Source organism: Amblyomma maculatum, unplaced genomic scaffold (genome assembly GCF_055883805.1).
Source record: "Amblyomma maculatum isolate TAMU_Amacu unplaced genomic scaffold, ASM5588380v1 scaffold_13, whole genome shotgun sequence".
Lineage (NCBI taxonomy): Eukaryota > Metazoa > Arthropoda > Arachnida > Ixodida > Ixodidae > Amblyomma > Amblyomma maculatum.
The window spans coordinates 21,475,186-21,501,626 of NW_028146738.1; the positions used below are offsets into that span (position 1 = coordinate 21,475,186).

At 44.8% G+C, this 26,441-nt stretch overlaps 1 protein-coding gene across 1 annotated transcript in view; it reads left to right on the forward strand.

Moving 5' to 3' along the window:
- Positions 1-24,690, forward strand: part of Cad99C (cadherin 99C) — a 168,888-nt gene extending 144,198 nt beyond the window's left edge. The window contains exons 22-36 of the mRNA XM_084586032.1: positions 3,978-4,187; positions 5,137-5,253; positions 6,735-6,866; positions 6,943-7,070; positions 7,443-7,558; positions 7,914-8,042; positions 11,129-11,292; positions 11,462-11,686; positions 19,045-19,136; positions 19,220-19,315; positions 19,399-19,473; positions 20,982-21,224; positions 21,884-21,980; positions 23,503-23,732; positions 24,456-24,690. Of these exons, the coding sequence (XP_084442158.1) occupies positions 3,978-4,187; positions 5,137-5,253; positions 6,735-6,866; positions 6,943-7,070; positions 7,443-7,558; positions 7,914-8,042; positions 11,129-11,292; positions 11,462-11,686; positions 19,045-19,136; positions 19,220-19,315; positions 19,399-19,473; positions 20,982-21,224; positions 21,884-21,980; positions 23,503-23,732; positions 24,456-24,606 (2,205 nt within the window). The 3' untranslated portion in view covers positions 24,607-24,690. The remainder of the gene's footprint in view (positions 1-3,977; positions 4,188-5,136; positions 5,254-6,734; positions 6,867-6,942; positions 7,071-7,442; positions 7,559-7,913; positions 8,043-11,128; positions 11,293-11,461; positions 11,687-19,044; positions 19,137-19,219; positions 19,316-19,398; positions 19,474-20,981; positions 21,225-21,883; positions 21,981-23,502; positions 23,733-24,455) is intronic.
- Positions 24,691-26,441: the final 1,751 nt, after the last annotated feature.

Genomic DNA, 26,441 nt, shown 5'->3' on the forward strand with positions numbered 1-26,441 from the left:
ATTCTTAAATTTATAATGTCAGGCGCTCAGATGAAGAGCTGAAAAAATACGTTGGTGTGCGTGTTTGAGGGAAGCCTTGCACTTATTTTTAAAAGTCTGCTCCTTGCGGCAGAAGAAAAAAAGAAGGCTTTTGCTGGTTAGCAAAACCTGGCGCTGGCACATCAGAAAACATTTCACTCTTGTTAGCTACACTGGAAAAAATGTGCGTAAATTTACAGGTATTTTTAAAGAAAATTTCTGTCCTCTTACAGAGAATATCTGTTCTACTTCACTAACCGAAACACGTTCACGAAAAAAAAAAAAGCCAGTAATTTTCTGTTTATCAGCCAAAACCTTCATTAGAGGGCAAACAATTCGATATGTTTTTGTCATCTGTTCTATTTTCTATCGCAAACTGATCTTTACTTGAATAGTAGGTAAATTCTGAATACAAAGCGAAATCGTATGACAAACCTGAAGGCGCTGTCCGACGATTGGTTGCATAACAATTTCGATTTGAAAAAAGATAACTAGTGGTGTCACATTGAGGTCCGTTGTTAGTTGGCTCCCTGCTACAATAGTATCTCGTATGCATTTTTCCTCTTGCTGCTTTTCACTGGCTACACAACTGGTTGATTTATAAGAAGGGAAAGGCGCGGCAACTGTCTCACTTGTTTTCTGTGGACACCTCAACCGCGCCGTAAGGGAAGGTGAGAGTGAAAGTAGAAAGAAAGAGGAGCCGTAGTGGAGGGCTACAGATTAATTTCGATCACCTGGGGATCTTTAACGTGCGCTGACATGGCACAGCACACGGACGCCTCTTCGTTTCGCCTCCATCGAAACGCAGCCGCCGAGGTCGGGTTCGAACCCGGGTACTCCGGCAGAGTAGTCGGGCGTCTTACAACTGCACCACCCCGACGGGGCACTTTTCACTGGCTACACAACGACTGCTGCACGCCCAACTTTATGGGTGCCATCGAGTAGTGCCAGCACCGAGAGATATTCGTGAGATGGAGTCAGCCTTTTCATTAAAAATTGTGTTCTTTGAAGACATGGGCGCTTAACGAAATTTTATTGTTATTACAGGCTGAAAAACATGTGAAATGAAAGAGGACTAAAAAAAGATACATTTGCATCATTATTTTACCTGCGACAGAAAATAAGCAGAAATAAAAAACAGACAACGCCGTATAACAGAAAAGTTTTGTGAATTTAAGACTATTTTCTATCAATTGTAAACAGAAAAATAAAACTGTAAAATTACAGACGCATTAAAAACAGAAAACAGCAGAACAGAAAATTTCTGGCAGGACAGCTGCCAGAAAATTTCTGTATATTTCAGCAAAAGTATTTTACACTGTAGTAAGCTAGTGAACTAAATTCTAAGTTAACTATTTAACTACTATATCTGGGATTCTGGTCGCAACTGGCCATTAGTATAAAAGTCATATAAGATTTTATAATAAAAAAAAAACGCTTACCCTCTGTGTTGTGCCTTAATAAGTCTTGTCAATCTCAAACGCGCAGTTGAAAAATCGCGCGCTGCGATGCCCAGCACGCGCGTCACCTACTTTTCTCCGCCTCGTCGGGAACAGCGAGCACAGCGCCGCATCACTACTGAAGGCACTGCCTTTTGCCGCAGTATCCATTAGGAGACCACTTGAAGCTTCCAGAATTTGAGGCGCACGCACATTGTTGCAATAAAACCTCGCGAGATCGACCGACAGGTGGCGCCACCATCACTCCGGTAGTGGGGGGGGGTCGGCAGCCGGCGGTGCTCGCAGAAATGTACACGGTGTAAATGAAAACGTGTGTTATGAAATGCATTAGCGATTTACTGTTTAGAGCGTTCCAATATTGCAGAAAGCAGGGGAAAAAAATCCGTGGATTTCGCCAATGCAGAAAAAAAAAAAAAAGATGCGCGGAGTTTAGGAAAACATGGCACGCAACCACCCGTCTTTTAGATATACTGACATCGCTTTACACGCTTTTTGCGTTGTACGGCGCTCACAGGCCTGATACTTGGTCCTGAACATGACATATAATCCCCTTTTCAACAGTGAGACAAATTTAGTGTCAAGCCCACGGAGATCAAGGTTCGTGCTCTGACCTGCAGTACTTTAGATTGAATCGATGCAGCCCGGTTCATTATATCTTACTTGACTCGAGGATGAAGCAGGTGAAATGCAGCACTTACAGCGTAGTGCCCGGCGGGTTGCCGTAGTCTGAGTGGACATCAACTCTGGCTAGACAACCAGGCACAAGTATTCCCCAAAAATAAGATTACGCCGACACTGCACAGGAAACCTCGCCGCACAGGAAAGCTGACTGCTCACGTGTAGAACGGTGAGAGTTTGCCGAGCTCACAACAAGGCGGATGCTTCTTGCGGCAGGTAATCTGGCGCTGCACTGTGAAATGACTCTAAATTTTTTCCTGGAACTGAGGGAAGTATAAGGAATTTCTTATGCGTGTGATGTTTATAAATGGTAAATTAGTAGTGTAATTATATTTTTTTCAATGAAAATGATTTTCACGATGTGACAGAAATTTTACACACTTGACAAAGTTTAGGACTATCAGCGATGAATTTTCAGTAACGTTAAAGTGCAACCTACGAATCAGCAGCTGCGAAGACATCGTAAAAACTGCGGTCGCTGTCAAGTTCTGGCAAGAAAATTTGAAGGATGATTTCTTTATCGTTGTTATTGTTGAGTAGTGACTTGGGGGCTGTCCTGTCGTTTACTTTCGAAGCAGGTGCCGGATATAAAACTATCCTGAAAGAAATGGAGTTCATCTTATCATGACGCTATAAATATGTATTTATTCCCGAACTAAACACCGATGGTTAAGCCCGTATGAAGCCATTTTACTCCCCTTGTCAGAAACAACCAGTTCGCTCGAAAAACAGCAAAAACGAAAAGGGGTTCTAATGATTCTAATGGGCTACCAGTGTTCATTGATCTATGTGTATTATATAATATTCAGTGTAACAGGTGCTGCGAAGATTTGTTTCTCAAATGTTCTAACATTTCTCTAAAGCGAAATGTGCTGATAACCACTGATACGGATGCGCAGAATCCTTCAACGAAAAACAAAAAGAAGAAATGAAATACATATATGGGTCTAACGTGCGACATCGGCTATATTACGGATGATGTATGGGCGGGCCTCGGTGTCGTTGACCACGTGGGATTGATTAACGTGCAGTCAAATTCCACAGCAGAGAGTGCCTTTCGAAACGGCAGGGATCGAACCCGCCGTTCTCGAAATCAGCAGTCAAGCGCACTATACTCTTTAACACCAAGAAAAAAAAAAGTACTCAGACAACTATATCCTGGATACCGAAGACACAGAGTAGCTTGTTCAAACTAGATTTTGCTATGCAGCAGTTTGCGGTCGTATGTTTCAGTAGTTGCGGTATTCCAAACAGAAACGGAAATATGCGATTTTTGAGCGTTTGCATTAAGTTGTATTGACGGCAGCATTCTGTTTTGCTTTGACACAGCGCCTAACGACAGAAGCGCTCCGTTGAAACACCGCTTGTCAAAGAATCTCAAGCGCCGAAGACCGCAACTGATATGTTCTTTCCAGCGGGACATACTCGGTATGGACAAGTATTTTTGTTTAATAGAGCGTGGGGTAAAGTTTGTTCATATTTCTTTTGCAAGAGGCAGGTAAGTAAGCAAAAGCTCACAGGAACCGCGAAACAAACAAAAAGCACTCTTGTACACGCTGCACGCACGCACGTAAATCTCTGCGGGCTGGCACACGACGTGAACACGCATCCACACAGAGTAGGGTTCGCCACTATGACGCTAGGTGGCGACTCTGCTCAATCTCGAGGCCAATACCTTCACTCGCCGCTTGCAAATTAGAAACTTTGGTAGATACTTGCGCACATAGCAAATCTCGCGAGACCGCCACTGTCTCGAAAGTCGCCAAAATTCAGAGAGACGAAGCTACACAACAGTGCTTGAGTGACACTTGAACCGTGCAGGCCACGGACCCGGACAGCACGCCCAGCATCACGTACACCATCCGGGAGGGCGACCAGTCGCTGTTCGCCGTGGACCCCGTGACGGGTGTTGTGAGGACCATCGCCGGCCTCGACTACGAGAAGAAGACCAGCCACACGCTCATCATCGGCACTCTAGAGAACGATGCAAACGACGCCATGGCCACCTGCACCGTGCGCGTCGCTGTCGAGGTGAGCGGCCGCTCGCTCGAAGCGCAAGGGAGAGGAAAGTGTGCTTGCACCACTAGTTTCCCTGGCGGCTGAGAAAATAATTCAAACGGGAAGATGCGTAGAACTGGCACAATTGTATTGCAAACCCAAAATTTAGACGTTTGCTACAAGCAGGGCGAAAATTGTTATTGACAAAGCAGAGGGTTAGGTGCTTATCGCTATCCAAGCAACTGCACGCAGTGAAGTAATATGGGCGCGAATGGCGGTAGGAGTGCCACATTGAGAATTTACCCACGGTGGATCGAAATAACTTTTAATGCCTCCGGTTCACTGTTCACTCGATTCAGGAAGATGATGGTAGCGTACCGTAAATTGCGTCTGGAACAGTGAAAATCCGCTAGGGAAAGCTGAACCCTGCGTTAATAATATTGACAGCCCGTGAGCTGTTTTGTGTAAGATATAGAACTTTTTCAAAAAGGGCACTGTGAGGACTGATCGGGAAGAAAAACCTAATATCATATGTTGGGAAGCCGTATTTTTCGTCTGCGCAGGCTTTATCAGCATGCTTTGTTCGCGCAGTCCGGAAGCGTACTCAATCGCTTTTCATAATGGCTATTAAGCGATTAATTTCATTCTTTCAAATTTCACATCATGGAAAACCATGAATATCTATGGATAAATCATTAGAATTTTAATTGATTTAATAATTCGTAAAGGCTAGCATCATAAATTGATATCGGCTAGATTCAAGGTAACAAAGCCACAATGGTATTTATTTACGGTTTTTTTTTTTTTTTTTTTTTTTGCATGTAAGCTTCTCCCATAGCATATTCTCGCGTTGATCTACTGTCCATGCGCCATGACCCGTGGATACGCCAGATTCGGGCAGAGCGAATCGGACAGCTTGAAGGGACGGACTACTTCATAGATGCTAATTTGTGCCCTGATTTTTCTTCCTTCATTTCAACAGGACCGTAACGACGTTGCCCCACGGTTCACGAGCGTTCCTTTGCCCATCAGGCTGCAGGACACTGTGCCGCTGGGAACAATTGTGACAACTGTGGTAGCCTCTGACGGGGACGGATCGGTGAGTTCTTATCTCGCCATTTGTTTGCTATTGGTGGCACATTGCCCACTTCTCCACAATCTAGCGCCGGATTGGTCTAGAAAGAAGGCGTTAGCAATAAAAAGAGAGCGAGAGAGACACATGATGCATGCCTAATTTGTAATAATACGAGGGGGCGTGTGTGTTCTCACTGTGCATAATATTGGAGCTGTAGCGTTAAACTTAGCTTGCAATATTAGCTTGCTTGTAGCTTGCAATATTCTTTCCGATAATGGTTTTGTGGATAGAAAGAACAGGAGCAGCTTTCAGTTCTGCATTAGTTAATCGTCGGGGCAGTGACCATGCGACAAATCAAACTTTAGTTCAGGCTACTGCAGTAGAACCGGACGCATGGTAACCAAATGAACATTCATAAATGATTACTGGGATTGCAGAGCTCTGGAATTGTGTTCTTTTTGATCTACTAGTGTTCACAGCAACGACCGCACCATCTGCAAAGTATGACTTGCAGCTCCATATTCCATATACTACGTTCAACAGCTTTCAGGCTTTCAGTGTGAAATGTAGATAATATGCTTTACTGCGATTCATCACCTCAAAAATGCTCGACTTAAAGGGCCACTGTCCAGGGAAGACCCTTTTAAGCAAAGGAGCCCAGTGTTTCGATCAGGTACCGGAGATAGTCTGTGCAAAATGCTACAGTGACACGCGCGCCGTAAAGCATCGAAAATACAATTCAAAGTTCTCTCATGCTCTCCTTTGGGAAGCCAGCTTCCCCGTTTCCTGCGCTGGCCCGACGGGCCACAGTAATGACGTACGTACCGCGAACGATGTCCATTGGTCCGTCTCGCTCACTGACGGGAGAAGGATGGGTGTCTACCGCTCGCAGCGCGCTTTTCCCTCGCCACGGCCAGACTGAATCCAGCGGCGCGCGCTCCCTCGACCGTTTTTTTTTTTTCGTTTTTTTTTCGCGCAGGCGGAGTGCCACGCCCCACCTCCCGCCAAACGCGGAGGAGGAAGGGGAATTTGTATTGCGGAGGCTAGACGACCTCGGGCAGGAGAGTGAAAAACCATTGCGAGGGAACGGAAGAAGGGAGGCATGACAGAATCGGGTGATTGCGGTGGCTGTAACTGCGTTATTAGTTACTCTTTTCAAAAACATTTTACGGCCTTGCGTTCTAGGGGCGAAGTCTCACAGTCACCGGGGAAGAAAATATTTTCAACCGGAGGGTGGACAGTGGGCCTTTAAAAACGAAAAAGAAGTTCTAGAACGCAGAACTTAATGGCATCGCAAGCTTGCGCTCAAGCGCAGTATTTGCTGCGCTGCGAAGCTGACGAAAATTGATAATTTGAAATATTGCTCACAAAAGTCTGGGCGTTTGCCTGATATAAAAGCAGGTGCGAACACGTTAACGAGCAATAGAACAGCATTATGCCTTATCCAACAGAAAGCTGCTTGTATAACATCCTCGCATAACCGTGGCTGCGTCTCTCCTGAACAGGCACCTGGAAACGTAGTGCGGTACGAAATCAGCGGCCAAGGTCGTGCACAGTTCTACTTTCTCATAGACAGCACCAGCGGCGTCATAACGGTCAAGGACGACCTGAGGAAAGAGCCCGACTCCGAGTACAGGGTGAGTGTCATGACGCGGCGCAGCTGTGCTGAACTCCTTCGGCTCGCAGTTCACACGTGGATACGTCTTTTGACAGATTGAGGTTCAAGCGAACGACCTTGGAGATCCCTCGCTCGCAGCCACGGCTGTCGTCACGGTCTACGTGGAGCACATTGCCACAGTGCCCCCGGACTCCGGCCTCGGTTTCGCCGACGGGTTCTACACGTGAGTGTGTATAGTCGCATACGAATGCCTGTCCATTTAGATCGGAGAGCGAGCAGCTAGTTCACTGCGCGGTGGTGCAGTTACAAAATGATAGCCCGTTTAGTCTGCCTTCACACACTCTTAACCATTTGAAACACGTTTTTGTCTTTCTGCAGAACCTGTAAGCTTCAGTGCAGCGCCTTTCTCGATCACCAACTTTCTTTCTACAGAAAAAAAATATCCACGCAACAGCTGCGCGAAGTCATGAAAGCTATATTCCATGCACGCCTGTCCGGAACGATAAACACATGTCGTTTATTCGCCTTGTGCGAATCGCTGTCGTATGACGTATGATGCGGAATTAAATCAGCAACTGGCATTTATTTTCCTCAGGGTTGAAGTCCCAGAGAACGCGCTGGCAAACACCCTCGTCAAATCTTTGCCAATTATCAACAAGCCAAGAGGAAATTTTCCTGTTCAGTGCCAGATCGTCACAGGCAACGAGAAAGGTGAGACGTTTGTCAGGGAGAAAACTTTTTCCCTTGTTTATTTTTCGCACTGCATTGTCTGGTAACAAAAAACGACGAAATTAAGTTCAAGGGTATAGCAAACTAACATGCCGCTAGGATAAGTACATTCATTATGCCTTTATTATACACTAAATATAATTGAGCTTCAGATACAATGTCAGAGCACTCTGGTCAGCACACTTGTGGAGTAGCTATGCTCAGTTTGCGTTTACCGTAGTGATATTTTCCTTAACCTGAATATCTGCCTTGTCCTTAAATTGCAGCAAGTAACGCACGTTCTATTTGTTCTACTGCGTGCGTGCGCACTAACCCCTCGGTACTTCTGCACCTTCAGGGCATTTCTACATCTTGGACAATGAGCAGCGTGACTGTGAAGTGCGTGTCCAGAACCAGAACCTGGACTACGAAGAACAGAACAAATACCTCTTGACTGTTCACCTAAACACAATTGGTGGAGTATTCGGTGAGTGAATATGGCTTCTTTCTTTCTTTTTTTTTTTTTTTGGCCTTCCGATTAGAAAAAAAAAAGTTTCCAGAGCACTGCAGAATCTGCAGTGGAGAAATGCGAAAGCCTGAGCGTTGCTGCTACACTCAGTACATCGCGCGCCCCTTGTCGTACGCAACCAGCGTTCCGTTGAACCCATCGAAGTTTACCACCGTTCTATATTTGGTTTACAGCTGAAAGGAGAGGCGCGATGTCTGTCACTGGCGGAATCCCGCTGACACATGTCGCGGACAAATTTCGCCGACGCGAGATCTTCACCGTGAGCCTAGAAAGACTTTCGCCTTAATAATTGGTTCACAGGAAGGCGCAGTATCTGTCACACTTGTTTCTGTGGACACCTGAGGTCTCTTGGGGTACCACCGGGTCCACACGCCGGCGACCGGATTTTCGCGTAATGGGGTAGTAGAGCAGCTTTTGGATTAAAAAAAAAAACAAAAAAAAAAAAACGAGATAGGTAACTCGAGCTGGTTTCAGAAGGCAGGCGTTCGCAGTACGTTTCAAGTTTAATTATAGGCATAAATATTCGCATGTAGTCAGGGGATCCATCCACTGTAGTTTTTTGTGAAAACGTACATTTAAAGAAAACTGCCTTTCACCTAATTGCAGAAGCCCATCGCCAAAGGAAACACACCCGACTTCCTAAAATGATGAAATCAGAAAGACGCCTGCGGACAGAGGGCTATAGTTTTGCTAGCTAAGCTAACAAGGAGGTCAGTGCAAGGGCAAACTGATTGACAACTTGAAAGCTCTGGAAGCTTGAAAGTGTCAAGCTGGCAATATTTCCGGGCTCCCCTTATGTGGAAGAAAATCCGTCTGGTCACTACGACCGCATTTCAACAGTTACGTAATACGACTTGGGGTGGTCGCGCCATTTTTTAAGGCGAAGCCTTTCTACGCTCATGAGCGGCGGGAATGTTCGCGTGAACGAACAGTTAAGATAGAAAAAAAAAACCTGTCCCCAGCGGGAATCGAAACACTAGGTCACGCCGGGCTCGCGAGAAACAGACCGTAATTCTCTTTGTCTAGCGTAAGTATAATGGTAGCGATCACAAGGACGATGCAGTCAGTGACAGTGATAACGATGGTAGTGGCAATGACAATGACGTGTCATTTAGTTGATAATGATGACAGTAGCGATAGTGATGACGATGATGGTATGGATGGCAATCACGGTGAAGTTGGTGAAAACAGGCCTGTAAAGTGGCTTTTGCCGTTTCCGCTCCTATATGCAGACTTTAGCACAGTCCTTTAATTTTTTGTTTACTTACAAGCGTTGCTTTCGAGGACGTACACCCTTTGCCAAAGTTTAGAACCAGAGAGATTTGCTTCTGGGTCATGCTGTGTGGCTCGTTCTGCACCGTCAGTCTTCCAAATATCTTCAAGGTGAGATGATGCTCCTCCCCGTCCCTCGAAAACTCCTGATTTCTACGAACCCACACAGCATCTTAGAAGAGTATACTTTTCCGGCTGCTTACTTTTGACAGAGGTTGTAAATGTATGTATGTATGTATGTATGTATGTATGTATGTATGTATGTATGTATGTATGTATGTATGTATGTATGTATGTATGTATGTATGTATGTATGTATGTATGTATGTATGTATGTATGTATGTATGTATGTATGTATGTATGTATGTATGTATGTATGTATGTATGTATGTATGCATGCATGTATGTATGTATGTATGTATGTATGTATGTATGTATGTATGTATGTATGTATGTATGTATGTATGTATGTATGTATGTATGTATGTATGTATGTATGTATGTATGTATGTATGTATGTATGTATGTATGTATGGTTGGTTGGTTGGTTGGTTTGTGGGGTTTAACGTCCCAAAGCAACTCAGGCTATGAGAGACGCCGTAGTGGAGGACTCCGGAAATTTCGACCACCTGGGGTTCTTTAACGTGCACTGACATCGCACAGTACACGGACGCCTTGCTTTTCGCCTCCACCGAAAAGCTGCCGCCGAGGCCGGGATTCGATCCCGCGTCCTTGGGAACAGTAGTCGAGCGTCGTAATGTATGTATGTATGTATGTATGTATGTATGTATGTATGTATGTATGTATGTATGTATGTATGTATGTATGTATGTATGTATGTATGTATGTATGTATGTATGTATGTATGTATGTATGTATGTATGTATGTATGTATGTATGTATGTATGTATGTATGTATGTACGTACGTACGTACGTACGGTGTACATACACACGGTGTACGTACACCGGGTGTTCCAGCTAAATGTAACCAAGGTTTTAAAAAATACGGTGAACCCTAGCCCCAATCAAACTAATTAAGAGCTGTGCAGAGTCACATTTTCAGAATTTTTCCGTCCACCAAAGTTAATCAGTAAATACTAATCAGCTATTTTTAATTATTGTCCTGAGAGAAAAAGTGTCAATACAAAGGTTGTAGATCTCGAAACAGGACTGGCTACGTTGTTTCCATCGCGCTACGGGTTACGCCGCCTATTTATGGGCCTTCGGAAATTACGCCACGTGACCAGCTGTTATTTTAAATCATTCGCCAAATGAGTACAACCAGCTTCATCGTAGAGAGCACGGCTCAGAAAAGCGGACTTTGGTTTCTCGGACGCACCTCGAGGCTTTATAGTGACGCTGCAGTCATGATGAAGTTTTCCTTTTTTTTTTTTTATTGTGCCAGGCGTCTTTTTTTGTTGCTAAAAAAAATCCCTTAACTTAAACGCTAGTTTGTCGGAAACAACGTATAGGTAGCCGTCTTTCGAGAAAATCTACAATTTTTGCACTGACACTTTCTCTCAAGCCAATAATGAAAAATAGCTAGTTAGTCTTAACTTTATAGAACGAAAAATAAAAAATCCTGCAGATTAGCATAGGCGACTCTGAACAGCTTTTATTTGATTTGATTGCACTATCGCTCACCGTATTTTTTAAAACCTTGGTTCCATTTTTTTAGCTTAGACACCAGTTATATATATATATATATATATATATATACAATACTAGTACATCACTGTGATTGCCTGATTGCACCTTGTGGTTGCGCAGGTTCTTCGAGGTTGACCACACAGGTGGCTGTGCACTTGATCGACCAGAACGACAACCGGCCACGTTTCGTGGTGCCCCCCATGTACAGCCAGCTGACGCAGAACCGCTACCTGGCGGCGCTCTCGTCGGACGCCCCAGCTGGAACCCGCTTCATCCAAGTGATGGTGAGTGCTACAGCACCCGCGAAAGTTTCTACCTTGACCTGTGACTATTTCGTGTTCTTCTATTATGGCGTCAGTGGGTGGGTTTATAATTTATGAGGTAGAGCATGGCGAGCATACACTGGCAAATGCACCATTTTTAACAGCTCGATTATTTCTGCTCGGAATGCAGGCTGAAGATCTTGACTCGGGTTCGAACGGCAAGATTGTGTACGACCTATCTCCGGACAGCGACCCCGAGGGAAAATTCAGTATTGATCCACAGACCGGTTACCTGAGCATCGTGAAGACTTTTGAGGATCTTCAAAATGTGGAGCTGCCCCTCAAGCTCAAGGTCACAGCCAGAGACAGCCCCGACCTGACCGCCAGGGCCCTCACAGAATCCACCTTCGTTTACGTGAGAACACTCGCATGTAATCTTATATGGGGCTATGGCCAGAGCTATACATAAATATTTTTAAATCCCGCTTTAGCCCTGCTTCATAAAAAAAAAAAAAAAAAAAAAAACAATTTCTGGCTTCATACTTCACGGCTTATTGATTGCGCAGTAACGCCGTACACACTAAGCGAGACGTCGCACAGAGCGCGCAATATAGCACGTATCCCAGCTAAAAGTAACTGAGTTATGACCTAACCCAGGCAAGCTTACTGAGGGTTACCGAGAGGCGCGTGAGATAGTGTACAGTATTTTTTTTTTCGTTCTGCAAATTAATTTTTTTTTGAAGACTAATTAGGTGTTTCCAGTACGTGAAAGTGCTGGAAAGTGGCTGCACAGCAACCATAGTTCTGCATAAAGAAAGTAGCAAAATTCCCATAAAGAAAGGTGTTAGGCAAGGAGACACAATCTCCCCAGTACTATTCACAGCTTGCTTAGAGGAAGTATTCAGAGACTTGGAATGGGAGCAGTTAGGGATAGGAGTATATGGAGAATACCTCAGTAATCTGCGATTTGCTGATGACATTGCCTTGCTAAGCAACTCGGGGGATGAACTGCAAATAATGATTGCGGACCTAGACAGGAAAAGTAGAAAGGTAGGCTTGAAAATCAATATGCAGAAGACTAAGGTAATGTTCAACAGCCTCGGAAAGGAACAGCAGTTTACATTAGGTAGCGAAGTACTGGAAGAAGTAGGCGAATATGTCTACTTAGGACAGGTAGTAACCGCAGATCCGGACCATGAAGAGGAAATAACAAGAAGAATGAGATTGGGATGGAGCGCATTTGGCAAGCACTCACAGATTATTACTAGCAGCTTACCGGTATCGCTAAAGAGGAAATTATATAACAGTTGCATCTTACCTGTACTCACCTAAGGGGCTGAAACGTGGAGGCTAACCAAGAGAGTTCTACTTAAGTTGAGGACAACCCGGAGGGCTATGGAACGAAAAATGGTAGGGGTAACATTAAGAGATAAGAAGCGTGCAGAGTGGGTCAGAGAAATAACTCAGGTTACCGACATTCTAGTGGAAATTAAGAAGAAGAAATGGGCATGGGCAGGACATGTAGTGCGAAGAGAGGATAACCGATGGTCGCTTAGGGTAATAAACTGGATTCCAAGGGAAGGAAAGCGTAGCAGGGGGCGGCAGAAAGTTAGGTGGGCGGATGAGGTTAAGAAGTTCGCAAGGGTCAAGTGGATGCAGCTAGCACAGAACCGGGCTAATTGGAGAAATATGGGAGAGGCCCTCGCCCTGCAGTAGGTATAGTCAGGCTGATGATGATGATGATGGGGTGTTTCTAAAATGGCAGAGGAATGGCTGAGTCTCAATTTAGCAGTTGCAAATCGTCTTGAGAAACAGCTGACCGAAATGTTTCCATTAGGATACCGTTTACGCAACTTTATTCACCGGCCTCAGCAGTGGGCTATACCACATGTCCAGCTCTGGCACGCATCTCTCGCGCAATACACCTTCAATACACTTGGTCGGAGACGGCGCTCCGAAGGTTCCGTGAGGCATGTGATGGGACGCTGAAGCAGCACCGCTGCCAAGTGGAATCTTCTGTTTTTTGCAAGCTTCCTTTAAGGCTGTTGAAAAAAAAAAAAAAAACAATCAGTGCCCTTCCTCTGCGTGTCTCTCTTTGTGCTTGGCTTAAAAACAATGGCAAACTACTTTCGGAAAAGAAAAAATATATCACAGATAGCCCTGAAAACTGTCTCGCTAAGGAAAGAAGAAACTGCTTTATAGAAATTTCGGCAGAGCCCTTTTCAAAGCAATATATATATATATATATATATATATATATATATATATATATATATATATATATATATATATATATATATATATGAAGGAAAGAAGCCAACAGTCGGCGAGGCCAAGGAAAGCGTTGGGGATGGTACTTTGTCTTTTTTTTTTTTTTAATGTTTACTTGGATAATCACAGAAATTAGTAATGTAATCTGTTAGGGGAAAGATAATTAAACGCAAAGTAGAAGAAAAAACAACGTGCCGATGGTGGGATCCGAACCCACGACCTCCGAATAACGCGTCCGGTGCTCTACCAACTGAGCTACATCGGCCGCTGTCCCCCCTGCTACTTGCTTGGGTATTTATGTTGTCTGTATACGAACCTTGAGAGTGTTCACCAGCGCCACCCTCAACCGTAGCGGCGGACGTAGAACGTCCTTTGTTACCGCCAGCGTCACGTAGAACGTGATCAAGAGCGAGGGCGAAAGCTGTGCTAGAACCCTCTTACGCTACCTATGGCTTCAAGACTGCCAGAACCGAGACCCCCGTGAGCTACAAGCCGATCAATTAAAGGGAAATGAGGGTGCTCGCTATAATACATGAAGGAAAGAAGCCAACAGTCGGCGAGGCCAAGGAAAGCGTTGGGGATGGTACTTTGTCTTTTTTTTTTTTTTAATGTTTACTTGGATAATCACAGAAATTAGTAATGTAATCTGTTAGGGGAAAGATAATTAAACGCAAAGTAGAAGAAAAAACAACGTGCCGATGGTGGGATCCGAACCCACGACCTCCGAATAACGCGTCCGGTGCTCTACCAACTGAGCTACATCGGCCGCTGTCCCCCCTGCTACTTGCTTGGGTATTTATGTTGTCTGTATACGAACCTTGAGAGTGTTCACCAGCGCCACCCTCAACCGTAGCGGCGGACGTAGAACGTCCTTTGTTACCGCCAGCGTCACGTAGAACGTGATCAAGAGCGAGGGCGAAAGCTTTGCTAGAACCCTCTTACGCTACCTATGGCTTCAAGACTGCCAGAACCGAGACCCCCGTGAGCTACAAGCCGATCAATTAAAGGGAAATGAGGGTGCTCGCTATAATACATGAAGGAAAGAAGCCAACAGTCGGCGAGGCCAAGGAAAGCGTTGGGGATGGTACTTTCTTTTTTTTTTTTTAATGTTTACTTGGATAATCACAGAAATTAGTAATGTAATCTGTTAGGGGAAAGATAATTAAACGCAAAGTAGAATAAAAAACAACGTGCCGATGGTGGGATCCGAACCCACGACCTCCGAATAACGCGTCCGGTGCTCTACCAACTGAGCTACATCGGCCGCTGTCCCCCCTGCTACTTGCTTGGGTATTTATGTTGTCTGTATACGAACCTTGAGAGTGTTCACCAGCGCCACCCTCAACCGTAGCGGCGGACGTAGAACGTCCTTTGTTACCGCCAGCGTCACGTAGAACGTGATCAAGAGCGAGGGCGAAAGCTGTGCTAGAACCCTCTTACGCTACCTATGGCTTCAAGACTGCCAGAACCGAGACCCCCGTGAGCTACAAGCCGATCAATTAAAGGGAAATGAGGGTGCTCGCTATAATACATGAAGGAAAGAAGCCAACAGTCGGCGAGGCCAAGGAAAGCGTTGGGGATGGTACTTTGTCTTTTTTTTTTTTTAATGTTTACTTGGATAATCACAGAAATTAGTAATGTAATCTGTTAGGGGAAAGATAATTAAACGCAAAGTAGAAGAAAAAACAACGTGCCGATGGTGGGATCCGAACCCACGACCTCCGAATAACGCGTCCGGTGCTCTACCAACTGAGCTACATCGGCCGCTGTCCCCCCTGCTACTTGCTTGGGTATTTATGTTGTCTGTATACGAACCTTGAGAGTGTTCACCAGCGCCACCCTAAATTCCATTTCCTTCATGTATTATAGCGAGCACCCTCATTTCCCTTTAATTGATCGGCTTGTATATATATATATATATATATATATATATATATATATATATATATATATATATATATATATATATATATATATATATATATATACCATATATATATATATACTTGCAGAATTAAGCAATCTCGCAAGGTTTCGACTTGACAAAGTCGATGACCTCGACTTCACGGAGTGAGGTGAGGTGGAGGTGAGTTCGGTCACATGTGAAAAATTTTAAGTGAGGTCAGAAAACTTCATGCGTGAGTTTGAGGCCGAGTGAGGTTGTTTTTCGATGAGGTCGGCTTACCGCATTGTGGGGCTTCGAGATCCTATTTGAATGAACGAAGATTGCGTGCAGTCACATGGAATTTTCCATATTTCGCAGGATCCCCCTAAATTCCAGAAAAAAAAGAAAGGACCATTCACAGGAGTTATATTGGTAGAAAAAAAGAATGGATCGATTGTTTCTTAAAACTTCTTTCAGTCAAACGCATTGCGTTCTAGAGTGAATATCTTGAGAAATGCATCATTATTCTTAGATAGTTATTAAATTAAGAGGAATATATAAAACTCTTAGGCACGCCGCATGACGGCAATGTGCGTTTGGTTTCACCAGGTTATAAAAACTGCTGGAGTGGAAGCCTCCTGTTATTCCTATCTTGCGGTGGGCAAAAAGCGTGTAGCACAGCACCTTGGTATCGCACTGGATGCAGTCTTCCAGCACTATTTCGAGTAATTAGTTCATGTTACATAACATCGCAAAGAAAACAAATGTTAAATGATAGCTTTACAGCTCGTAGTAATAATAGTAGTAGTAATAGTAGTAGTAACAAGTAGCAGCATCAGCATAGTAGTAATAGTAGTAGTAGTAATGTACCGCGTGTCTGAAATAATTGCGGGCTGCGTAAAAAGTCGTAACATGGTAATGATTCATTGGTGTGTGATAGGCCATGAGAAGTTAATTAAATCATTGTAAAAATTGAATATTTGTGAAGTAGAAAACGAAAAAAAATTTGAAAAAAGGTGTCGAAATGCTCAGAATTAAAACCCAATGCTTAACAATGCTAATAAGAAAATTGTAAGTGGGTAATTGGACAATAAATAATTTATTAAAATAATTGAAATAAAAATATTAGAAGAGTGGTTCAAAGGTATCAAAATGCTCAGAATGAAAAGCTATTTCTTGACGATGCTAATTAAGAAAATTCACAGTGTGTAATTTATCGATTAATTTATTGAAAAATTGAAAAGATGAAAAATTCCAAGAAGGGGAAATAAAGATGCCAAAATGCTCACAATGAGACACCAAAGCTTGATTACGTTAATTAAAACTGGTGTGTAATGGATCAATTATTGAATTAAAATAATTTTAAAAATGAATTGTGCGTTCAAAGTTGTCAGACGGCTCAGAATAGAAAGCCCGTGTTTGGTAATTGGTATTGGGGTATAAAAAATTGAAAATTTTTAAATAAAACAGCAAACAAGAATAGTGAAATTTAAAAGGTGAAAAACATCGTCCGTGTGCGTTATACGCGATAGGGTATATTAACAGGAAGCTTAAGTATCCCCAGTTTTCAACATTTATTTGAAGTTGTTGAGGAAAAATAGTGCTTTTTTATGGTCTTTTCGCCGTTCATGTTTCGCGGTGGTTGCGCGTTCGCCAGCTTGTCACTTTACTGGTTTTTAAAAATAATCAGTTCTTTTTCAGTTTCTCGTTATTTCAACTAATTATTAGATCAATTACATATTAAATTTAACAATGAGTATCATAAAGCATTGTCTTTCATTTGGAGTATTTTGACACATTTGAACCCCTTTTTCATTTTTTAAATTTCCTTAATTAATTATTTAAAATGATTAACTATCTCTGCATCGCCTATCACACACATGTCAGCCATCAATTACTACAACCACAAGTTACCATAATACGATGTTTTTACGCAGTCCCCCATTATTTCCGTCAAGCTGTGCCGACTGCTGTTACCTACGCCGACGGCTTTTTGACCGAACGAACTGTTAATCTATCGCGCAAAACTGACATCACGCCAACTTCCAAAAGCAGCTCTCTCATACTCATTTCTAGAATGTGATCCCCGGCGCCGAATTCACATGGTTTGTGCATCCGTATGCTACGCATGATGCTATCATGCTTGTTGCTTCAGCGTTTGAAAGCGCTCAAGCCTACAAATACTGTGTTTCGCGTGGGAAAAATCACGGCACTGCGCGCAAAACGGTGTAAGGCCTCCTAGTGTGCAGCGGCCCGGCGCTTTTTTGTCCACTACAAGATGACGGCATGTGACTTCACTTCCACCGCGCTGTCTCCATTCCAACAATTCTGTTTATTGCATAATCCTAGGTCTCACCCAGCAATTATGTCCCGCTTTCTTTTTAATCATTGGCTCAATGGATGTGAAACACCTTGTGCACAGTCCTAAATGCCGTTATTGCCGTAACTAAGATTTATAACAGTGCCGTCATCATTTTAGTTCACTTATAATTCCGCACAGGTGGATTTTAGTTACAATTTTCGATGAATAACTGATATACTGACTTTTTGATTGTGGGGTCGAGCACCTGACCTCACAATATGAACTTGAATTTGAGTGAGGTCGCTATAGTGCCGTCAGAAAAATTGGGTGAGTGGGGTTCACGGGACCTCAACCTCAATTGATAATGTTTAGGTTGAGTGAGGTTATGAAATTTTATGAAGCTGGTGTCTTTGAGGTCAAATGGCCACTTCTGTATTTATGTTATCATGCAAATTGGTCATTACTAAATAAATGTTCAGTGCTAAAAGAACTGCTGCCTAGGCCACGCCCCTTTCAACAGCACTAAACTGGTTTCAGCGTCCTAGGACACTCAGTATATTCTGTAAAACCTTCGTTACATTTAGCTGGGACACCCGCTATGTGCGAAACTTCTTCGGAAGACTAAATAAATTTTGAACATAGCTCCGCTAAATGTTTCATCTTCAGATGCACCTAGAATCTTGCCAACAGTTCTTCGCAAATTCTGCCACGTTCTATACAAATAACCTGAAAGCCTTCAGAGAGAAAAATGCCATTTGGTTGATCATATTTGGGGACTTATGCGCTAATTGCTAAACGAAGGGACGGATGAAATACATGACACGCGACACTAGCGCAAGTGTCGTGCGTTGTGTGTTGTGCTTCATCCGTCCCCTTGTTTCGAAAGTAGCGCATACGTCTCCAAATATCTTCAGAGAGGAGGTTTGGGAATTATTAAAAGAGCGCTGATGGGGGGTAGGGGACCCTGTCGCACAAAGAAAGGGAGCCGTTGTATGGTTTCGAAGGCGTGTACTGTATCTCGGCTGTCGCTTCTCCTTCTGAAGAGTTTATTGGAACATAACGTGTATTAAAAAGCGATTAAGATAATAATAATTTCGAGGAACATGGTAAAAACTATTTAACATGACTTCCTCATTGTGAACCGAAAGCGACCGAGCAGCGACTCGGTTGCTCCAACACTCGCCAGAAAGCTGTATGCGGGCAATATTTTTTCTCTGACGCCGTCCTAGACGATTGGTTTCGATGCGTCGTGAGATAACCCTTATTGTGCAGTAGATGCCGAGAAGCGTTTCAGTTACCGTTATCATATTTTCAGGTAAACCTTATTCGTTACGAAAACCGGTTGGTCTTGGCCATCGGGGATGTCCTGCCGGACAAAGTTCTGCAGCTCAAGGATCACATAATGAGGTGAGACTTCTCGGCTCTACCAGTTAAAGGGCGGTCGATTTTGAAACGGTGCCAAGTGTCATTTTTTTGTGTTTTCTGTCCAGCATCATACAGCAACAGACGCGTCTCATCGCAAGCGTCGAGAAGGTGGTTGCCTTGAAAGTGTTGAGAAATAACACGATTGCAACAGACTTCTCAGGGTAAGTGTGTGCGTGAGTGCGGCCGCAAGATGCTTTCTCGGCAACCTCACGCGATATGGCATAACACACAAAGCTTTGCGCAGGAGCGACGTCTGGATGTACCTGGTGGAGCCTGAAAGCCTAAGAATTCTCACGACAAACGATCCTCGAGTACAAATGTGAGTACAGGTTTCGACCTTCTCCAAGCATGGGGATATTATGATCAGCTTGGAATCGTTGGCTGTTTTAGGATGAGTTTGACAGTGTCAGAGAGCCTAGCGGTAGATCTCGCAGCCACGAAGACCGAATACGTTAGCGATGAACCCATATATTGCGTACTTTCAGGGGATAGATGTAACTGTTTATTTCACTTCAGAATTCGGAATAACCTCTCTAATATTTAAAACATTTTTCTAAGCAATGCTGGACAGTTGGAAAGTGCACTATAGTTTGAGTGTGATAACGCCAGAAACATAATTGAAATCGGCTGTGATGTCAGGTTTCTCATCAAAAGTGGTGTTTTCTCTTTTTTTTTTTTTTTTCATAGAAATGCGCAAATTCTGTTCGCTTTTTTTTTTTTTTTTTTTTTTTTTTTTTGCGGAAACCAGTCTAGACGATGCAATCGAATTTATTCGCTACTTCCGGGAAGACTGGCGCCTCTCTCTCAAAGTACAGAACGCAACGCACGCAGAGGAAGAATGTAGAGACTCTTTAACCGACGCTACAGCGCGAGCTTTTATATAATAAACTTTTAAATTTCCAAGCAAAAAACGGTGCCCTAAAGGTAGGCAACGTGGCGTCATTTTCAGTACACCTCTTCATTTCACTCAGGAGCCACAGTCGCAGGGATTGACGAGGTCAAGGCAAGCAATGGGAACAGTGTCGTTCACGTACCTTCGTTCCTGTGGAATCACCGCAGTAATATTGCGTTGCGTGCGTAATACAGGCTCCGCCACTCTGGAGTGCCAGGAGATTTTGATGGGGCTCCAGCAAAAACAGCAAGGTCCATGCGGCAATGAAAATTATTTACTCACTCTGGGAACGCTATAATTTTGAGGTGCTCCAGTGCTATACTCCGTTTCATACATCAAGTGCAACACTATCAAAGCTACAGCTCTTGTTTGCGCTCTCCGCATCCGCGATAAAAAATAGTGCCTGCTCTTGACGAGAGAAAATAATAGTTGCTTCGTCTGCAAGCTTAATACATTTTACAGTTGCCATCAACTTCATAAAAAGCACCTTTTTTAGGGAGAAAAGGTCGTATTCGGCTAATTTGTATGTTTTTTTTTATGTCGTTTTTGTTCGTGCCGCTTTTTGCTGCCCGCAACCTTGCCAGCTTTGCCACCAGATGGCGCTGGCTGTGCCCTCCGCGCTGCGCATCTCTTTTTGAGAAAATGGTTCTTTGGTGCGCATTTTTTCTATAAGATCCGCTCTGTGAAGATGTCTAAGCATGCGAAGCATGTTATTGCAAACGTATATGCTCGGAATACAGCCCGTTTCGGCAGGAACCACTCGCCTACAGAACGAGCGCGTAGTGATACGCCTCCTGTTTTTTTTCTTGCGGACTACTCGCGTAGCTTTCGCTGCGTTGCACCTGATGTATGAAACGGAGTATAGCTAAACCAGCCGGTCTCAAAAGCGAAGTTAGCGCTTGGGGAACTTAGAGCGCTCTAATGCGCGATCGCAGGCTGATGAGCACCGGCAGCGCGCAGTCGTCGTTCCTGGACCACCTGTCGCGCAGTCTGGGAATCACGGCGCAGCAGCTGCGGGCCCCGTACTTGACGCCAACAGCTCCGCCAAACCTGGTGCGGCCCGTCAAGATCGCCGGCGGAGACTCGAGCGATCTGGGCGCAGCACTCATCGTACTGGCCTGCATCATCGCCGTGCTGGGATTCGTCGGAATCGTCTACCACTGCTGCATGTGGTCTAGGTGAGCCACTTGTTTAGGCGCTCCAGATTCGACGGCTCATGCTTGCTGGCCTCATGAGTTCAAAAGACGAGGCCATTATTCCTGAGTGCCCGTTTCTTTAGTCACGGCTGAAGTCAGGGAGAGTTTGTCGAGCATGATTATTAGGACTACTCGGGCAGAATGCCAAGAGATTCTAAGTAATATTGGCAAGCAACGGAAAGGCTTTCATATTTTTATTGTGGGTGAAGTTCAAGAATACAAGAGGGCATTGCACCGTTGTAATGAGCGTCTGTTCCAACTCGGCACGAAACTTTTATTTGTGTTAAAAAATAGTAAGCTGTAAAAACATTTTGTTGCACGTGATTTCCTGAGAACCTCGCCCGCTGGCAAAAAAAAAAAAAAAAGGCATCAAACGCAAAGAATGTTTCTACACTCATACCTAATGATTGGGATAAAGATCGCCCAGTTTTGCAGTTTAATTACTGAAGGGCAAATGTTCTGACATCCTAATACTATTATTTGCTTTTAAGATTGGTATTCGCGGCTTCACGGACAACCCCATGGGTGCGAGTAGAGTGACAGCGGTCTTGTCAACTAACATGCACCACAGAAAATTTTAGACAACGTTCAGAGGCTAGGCAGTGCTGATAACTGACGCGACGAACGTCGCTTCACCTCAGGTACGTGGCCAACAAAGAAAGGATCAAGCGGATGTGCGTGGCTCCCAGATACGAACCAGTATACGCCGATTCAAGTTTAAAAGAATACGAGACACAGGTGAGTGCGAGAACAGCGCTGTTGCTCAATGGATTTGCTTTGCTCTCGCGCTCCGGTTTTCACACCCGACGACCCGAGCACAGAGCACACGTGCGTATGATGTGCAGTGACACGTAGAAACGATCCCTAAATAGTAAACAACTGCTTCCAGTGTTAGTGATGAGCTCCATCGGTCCCTCTCATCTCCTGTTGCTCGCTTCTTTAGCGCAGTGTGACTGCAAACCAATAAGCAAACTACATGCTTTCCACGCAGCATAGCAAGCTCAGCCTCTTTGTCTATAGAAGCCATCGACTCCTTTCAAGGCCGCACTTGTTGCCAGAAGGGTTTTGCAAGATCCCTGGCAAAACATGTAATCTGAAATTGTAGGGGACAAGCAACGTCGTTAGAATACGAAAATGCATGATACTGGGCTGTAATAGCAGTTAAGCCTACATTTTAAATTTCATAGGATTAAACTAGGCCCGTCGTAAAACTGAGTGCTTGAAATGTGGTTTTTATAGCTGACTTGCTAGAAGAAAAAGAAAAGTCTGAGACGAACTGCTAATTCAGTGGGTTCAAATGTGCGTGGTCGAAACTTTGACCATTGCAAACCCTTTCTTTCACTTCTCATTTTTTCCCTCAAATTCTTTTTGAAACTTATCGGCTCTGTGAAGCATCACGTCAGGGGAAATTTGAGCGAAGGTTTTTCGTAATCCCTGTGATCGCAAAGACAAAAAGCCTTAAAATCATTCATGCACAGTTGCCTTTGTATTGCAAGCAGCCCTTTGTGGAGCCATTTAAGTACGTCGTAAAAATCGCTCAGAAATCTCCCGACGGCAAATGCTCCCACCCTGGCATTTCGAAAATCAGCACGGACAGTTGCGGACAAAAGTAAAGGGAGTGCGCTATTTTCTATTGTAACATTTTTCGCGCGTTGCCTATTTGAAAGCCACTGTCGTTCTACGGGCAGGCTGGCAGTAGACTTCAGTGCGCTGTCACTTAGAAAAAAGCTTTTTCTTATGTCGGCCGGAGAAGGAGTGACTGCAATTCCAACGTAAAAACGGGCTCCGTTTACTTGGAAGCGTGCTTGTAAAAGTAGCTTGAGTGGCCTCCTCAACTACGCTACTCTGGTGGGGCGCATGTGCAAACACAATTGCTAGCACTGCAGTTCCGACGAGACACACAGGTTAGAAAAACTAAGAGCGGTTAAAGCTGCTATTAATGACTTTCTGCAAATATCTAATTATACTTAGCCGCCTAAGTGAAATAGTTGATTAGTTAACAGGTTCTAGTTATTCAGCTTGCCAATTCACAAGTCTCAGCTGTTACTTAATCTCTGCTACAAATTACAACGTTATGCCAAAAAAAAACGTGTTTTGATTGTTATTAGAATGCGGTGAAACATCCTGTAGACCAACAATACATTTCAAGCAGTGCCGTTTTGCGCGTTTTAGCTCTCCCTTAGAGCTCGTGGTTAAAAATGAAGCTTATGTAGGGATAAAAAAAAAATGCCACGCGCATTACGGCGAACGCCACGCGCAGGTTCTGCAGATGAGCGTGCCAGTCGACGAGGACGGCAGCTGCCACGAGTCGCCGCTGGGGCTCAAGGGCGCCGCCGAGGTGGCCTACTTGGGCGGCGGTCGCTCAGTCTACGAGCGGGAGTCACCCAGCTCAATCGGGAACGCGTCCACGGCCCGCGTCGGGAGCTGCGCATCGGCAACCTTCGACGACGCGCCAGCCGCCACACGCAACCCTCTATACGTCGCCTACAAGTGAGTACGCCGCGCACAACGGGCATCTGAGTCCCAGTCGCAGACACGCCACACTATATATAGGGTAGGGCGCTAGCGCCTCCAAAACCAATGACCTACGGATGCTTTGCTGCAACAGTAACGTGGCCGCCACGTTTTGGTAGCCTACAGACGTAAAATGAAAATTAACTTTCAATACAAGTGCAATTAACCTACTTCTTTCAGGGAAAACGGCGTGGTACGACTATACAAGAGATGATATTTTTGTCACATTAAAAAAAAAAAAAAACAGAAGTTTCACCGATTCGCGACACGCACAGACTCAGCCAGTTAGGGCCAATATCACCTGCCGGCCTTTTCAATAAAACCTCTGGTTGGAGCGTGCGCTCCCGTATTACGAAGTGGGGAACGTAGAACCCTGGGAGTACCACAATGACAAAACTCTAATGATCAGAAAAGGTTGAAAACTTCAGCTGCGTGTGATTTTTCTCGCTGATTGTTATTGGAGACTAAACGATATGTTACAGTTATTGCGCTTACGAGTATTCCTTTACTTTCTTTTCTTCAAACGGCGACCATTGCAAAACTATTCGAAGTGGTCAAAGTAAAGCTGGGACTTCACACAGTGTGTGGACTCGAAGTAGCCAGGTTAGCTTTCTTGTCATCCTGCCCCCACTAAGCATTCTTTTCAGTACATTTAGCACTTTTGGCAATGAATCATGCATTTGTTACCTTTTTTTTCAGCTCGGACGAAGAAGAGCCGAGTTCGGGCGCTGCTCCACCGGCGGCGAAGTCGCTGAGTGGCCTGACCATGCTGAAGACGCATCCCCCCGCGGCTACAGCCGGGGACAAGTCCAAATACATCGCGGGTGTTGAGACGACGACAGAGCTATGACCTATATGTATTTATTGCGTTGCCCACTTGTAAATACTGTAAAATGCCCCTTGTGCCAAACATTAAAGCACACGTTGACGACACAGAGAGACTGAGGAAGAGTTCTGGCCTCTTTCTGAACAACAAATCACGCTTGTGTCATTGGATTTTTTTCCTCCGTGTGTACCTATTTTGTAGCGAGATCTGCACTCAGCCACTTCGCTTCTTCGCCGTGATCGCACTTCCATCGTGGTCGCACTGACCTTGAGCCGTTGCCTAGCAACCGCTATAAGAAGAAGAAAAGGGAAAAGAAGAAGATGAGGTAGTGAGGGGTGATATCACAATGAGCCTGCCAAAACCTTTGCATTCACGTTATCCCTAGGCCAGGCAGACACGTTCATGCGGCTCGGTTAAAGCGGGGCTTTCTATGTTGGCTGGTAGCTTACGCCATCGCGTCATCACGAAGGTGAAAGTGAAAACAGAGAGAAAGAGGTGCCATAGTGAAGGGCTTTGGACCACCGCACAACAAACGCTTTCGCCTCATCGCACTATATAGTCAAAAGTGCCTCCTATGGCATAAATAAAGCTGAAACCATAGAGTAAACTACTATGCGCAAAAGCCACGCCTTTACTTTCAAGCCTAATCTAAGCGTAGCCATGCAGATAGCTCTCGCGTAACTCGAGGTTTAACCACAAACTAAACCACAGCTATTTTTTTTTAGTTTTATCGTTTACTTGACGTTCGACTAGCGCAACTGCCAATTACTACGTTCCTCGACAGTGCTAAATAATTCTGGCCTACGAAATTCGGCCTTTAGTACAGCTATGCTGCAGTGCTATTTTATGTAGCCCAGTTTTTGTCCTTGTGAAGGTTGTTTGAAGAAACGTCCGCCTTTAAATTAATGGACCGTGTCGACGGAAACGTGCACCCGGTGAACCTTACGCGAACATGCTGGAACGTTTATACAGCCAACACTTGCGATGCTTTGCATGAGGCGCTGTAATCGTCAGCCCGTACACCCCCAGCGTCACTAGAATACGTCCGACTTTGTTGCTGCATCGTGTCCAGAATCTAAGGCGAAGTCTTCCTATTGATGTGGTCGGGGCTCGGGGGCCTAGGCTTCACCGCAGTGGAACCATGGGGAGCAGAGAAGCAGGAGAAGGAACAGGAGCAGCCAGGGAGCAGAGGCGAAGAACGTTTTATACACTTTTTGCATGATGGGATATTTAAAGGTAGGAGGAAGAAAACGGAGCTCTCTGTGGAGACAATTTTCACCGCTTAAATACGGTCGGGTGTCCCCACTTTCCTAGTTGGGGAAACAAAGTTCAGTCGGTGTAGTCCAATCAGTGGGGCACAAGAGATCACTCGGTGTGCCACCCACTGTCGAGGGTGGTGCTCGAACCTCCTCTCACATTTTTCGGTGGTGAGGGCGAACTTCTCTGATGACGATGCTGTGCTGATGGTGGAGATCCTGCACCAATGCGAAACAACCCGCGAAGTCGCCCGCTGGTGGCGGCGGTCACTTCTCCAGCGTAATTCCATGAGGGTCACCCGCCTGCTTCGAAAATTCGACGAGCGGGGTCAAGGCTGCACGGTGACGCGCCTTTGATCCATTCAACACAAGCACAGGTCCCCTGCTGTCGCCGCCGTGGACGCCAAGGGGGATAAAGGCCCGAAAGGTATAGCCCGTCTCCGTCCCGAAGGGGGGCGGGGGGGAGGCGGGGAGGGTTGGCCTCCGCAGCAGTAGACAAAGTAGACAAAAGACAACACCATGGGGTACTTCGCCTCCCTTGTCCACCTGATGACTGAGGACCACCCCTACACTGCGGTCCCTCGTCTTTATCTGGAGCACAAA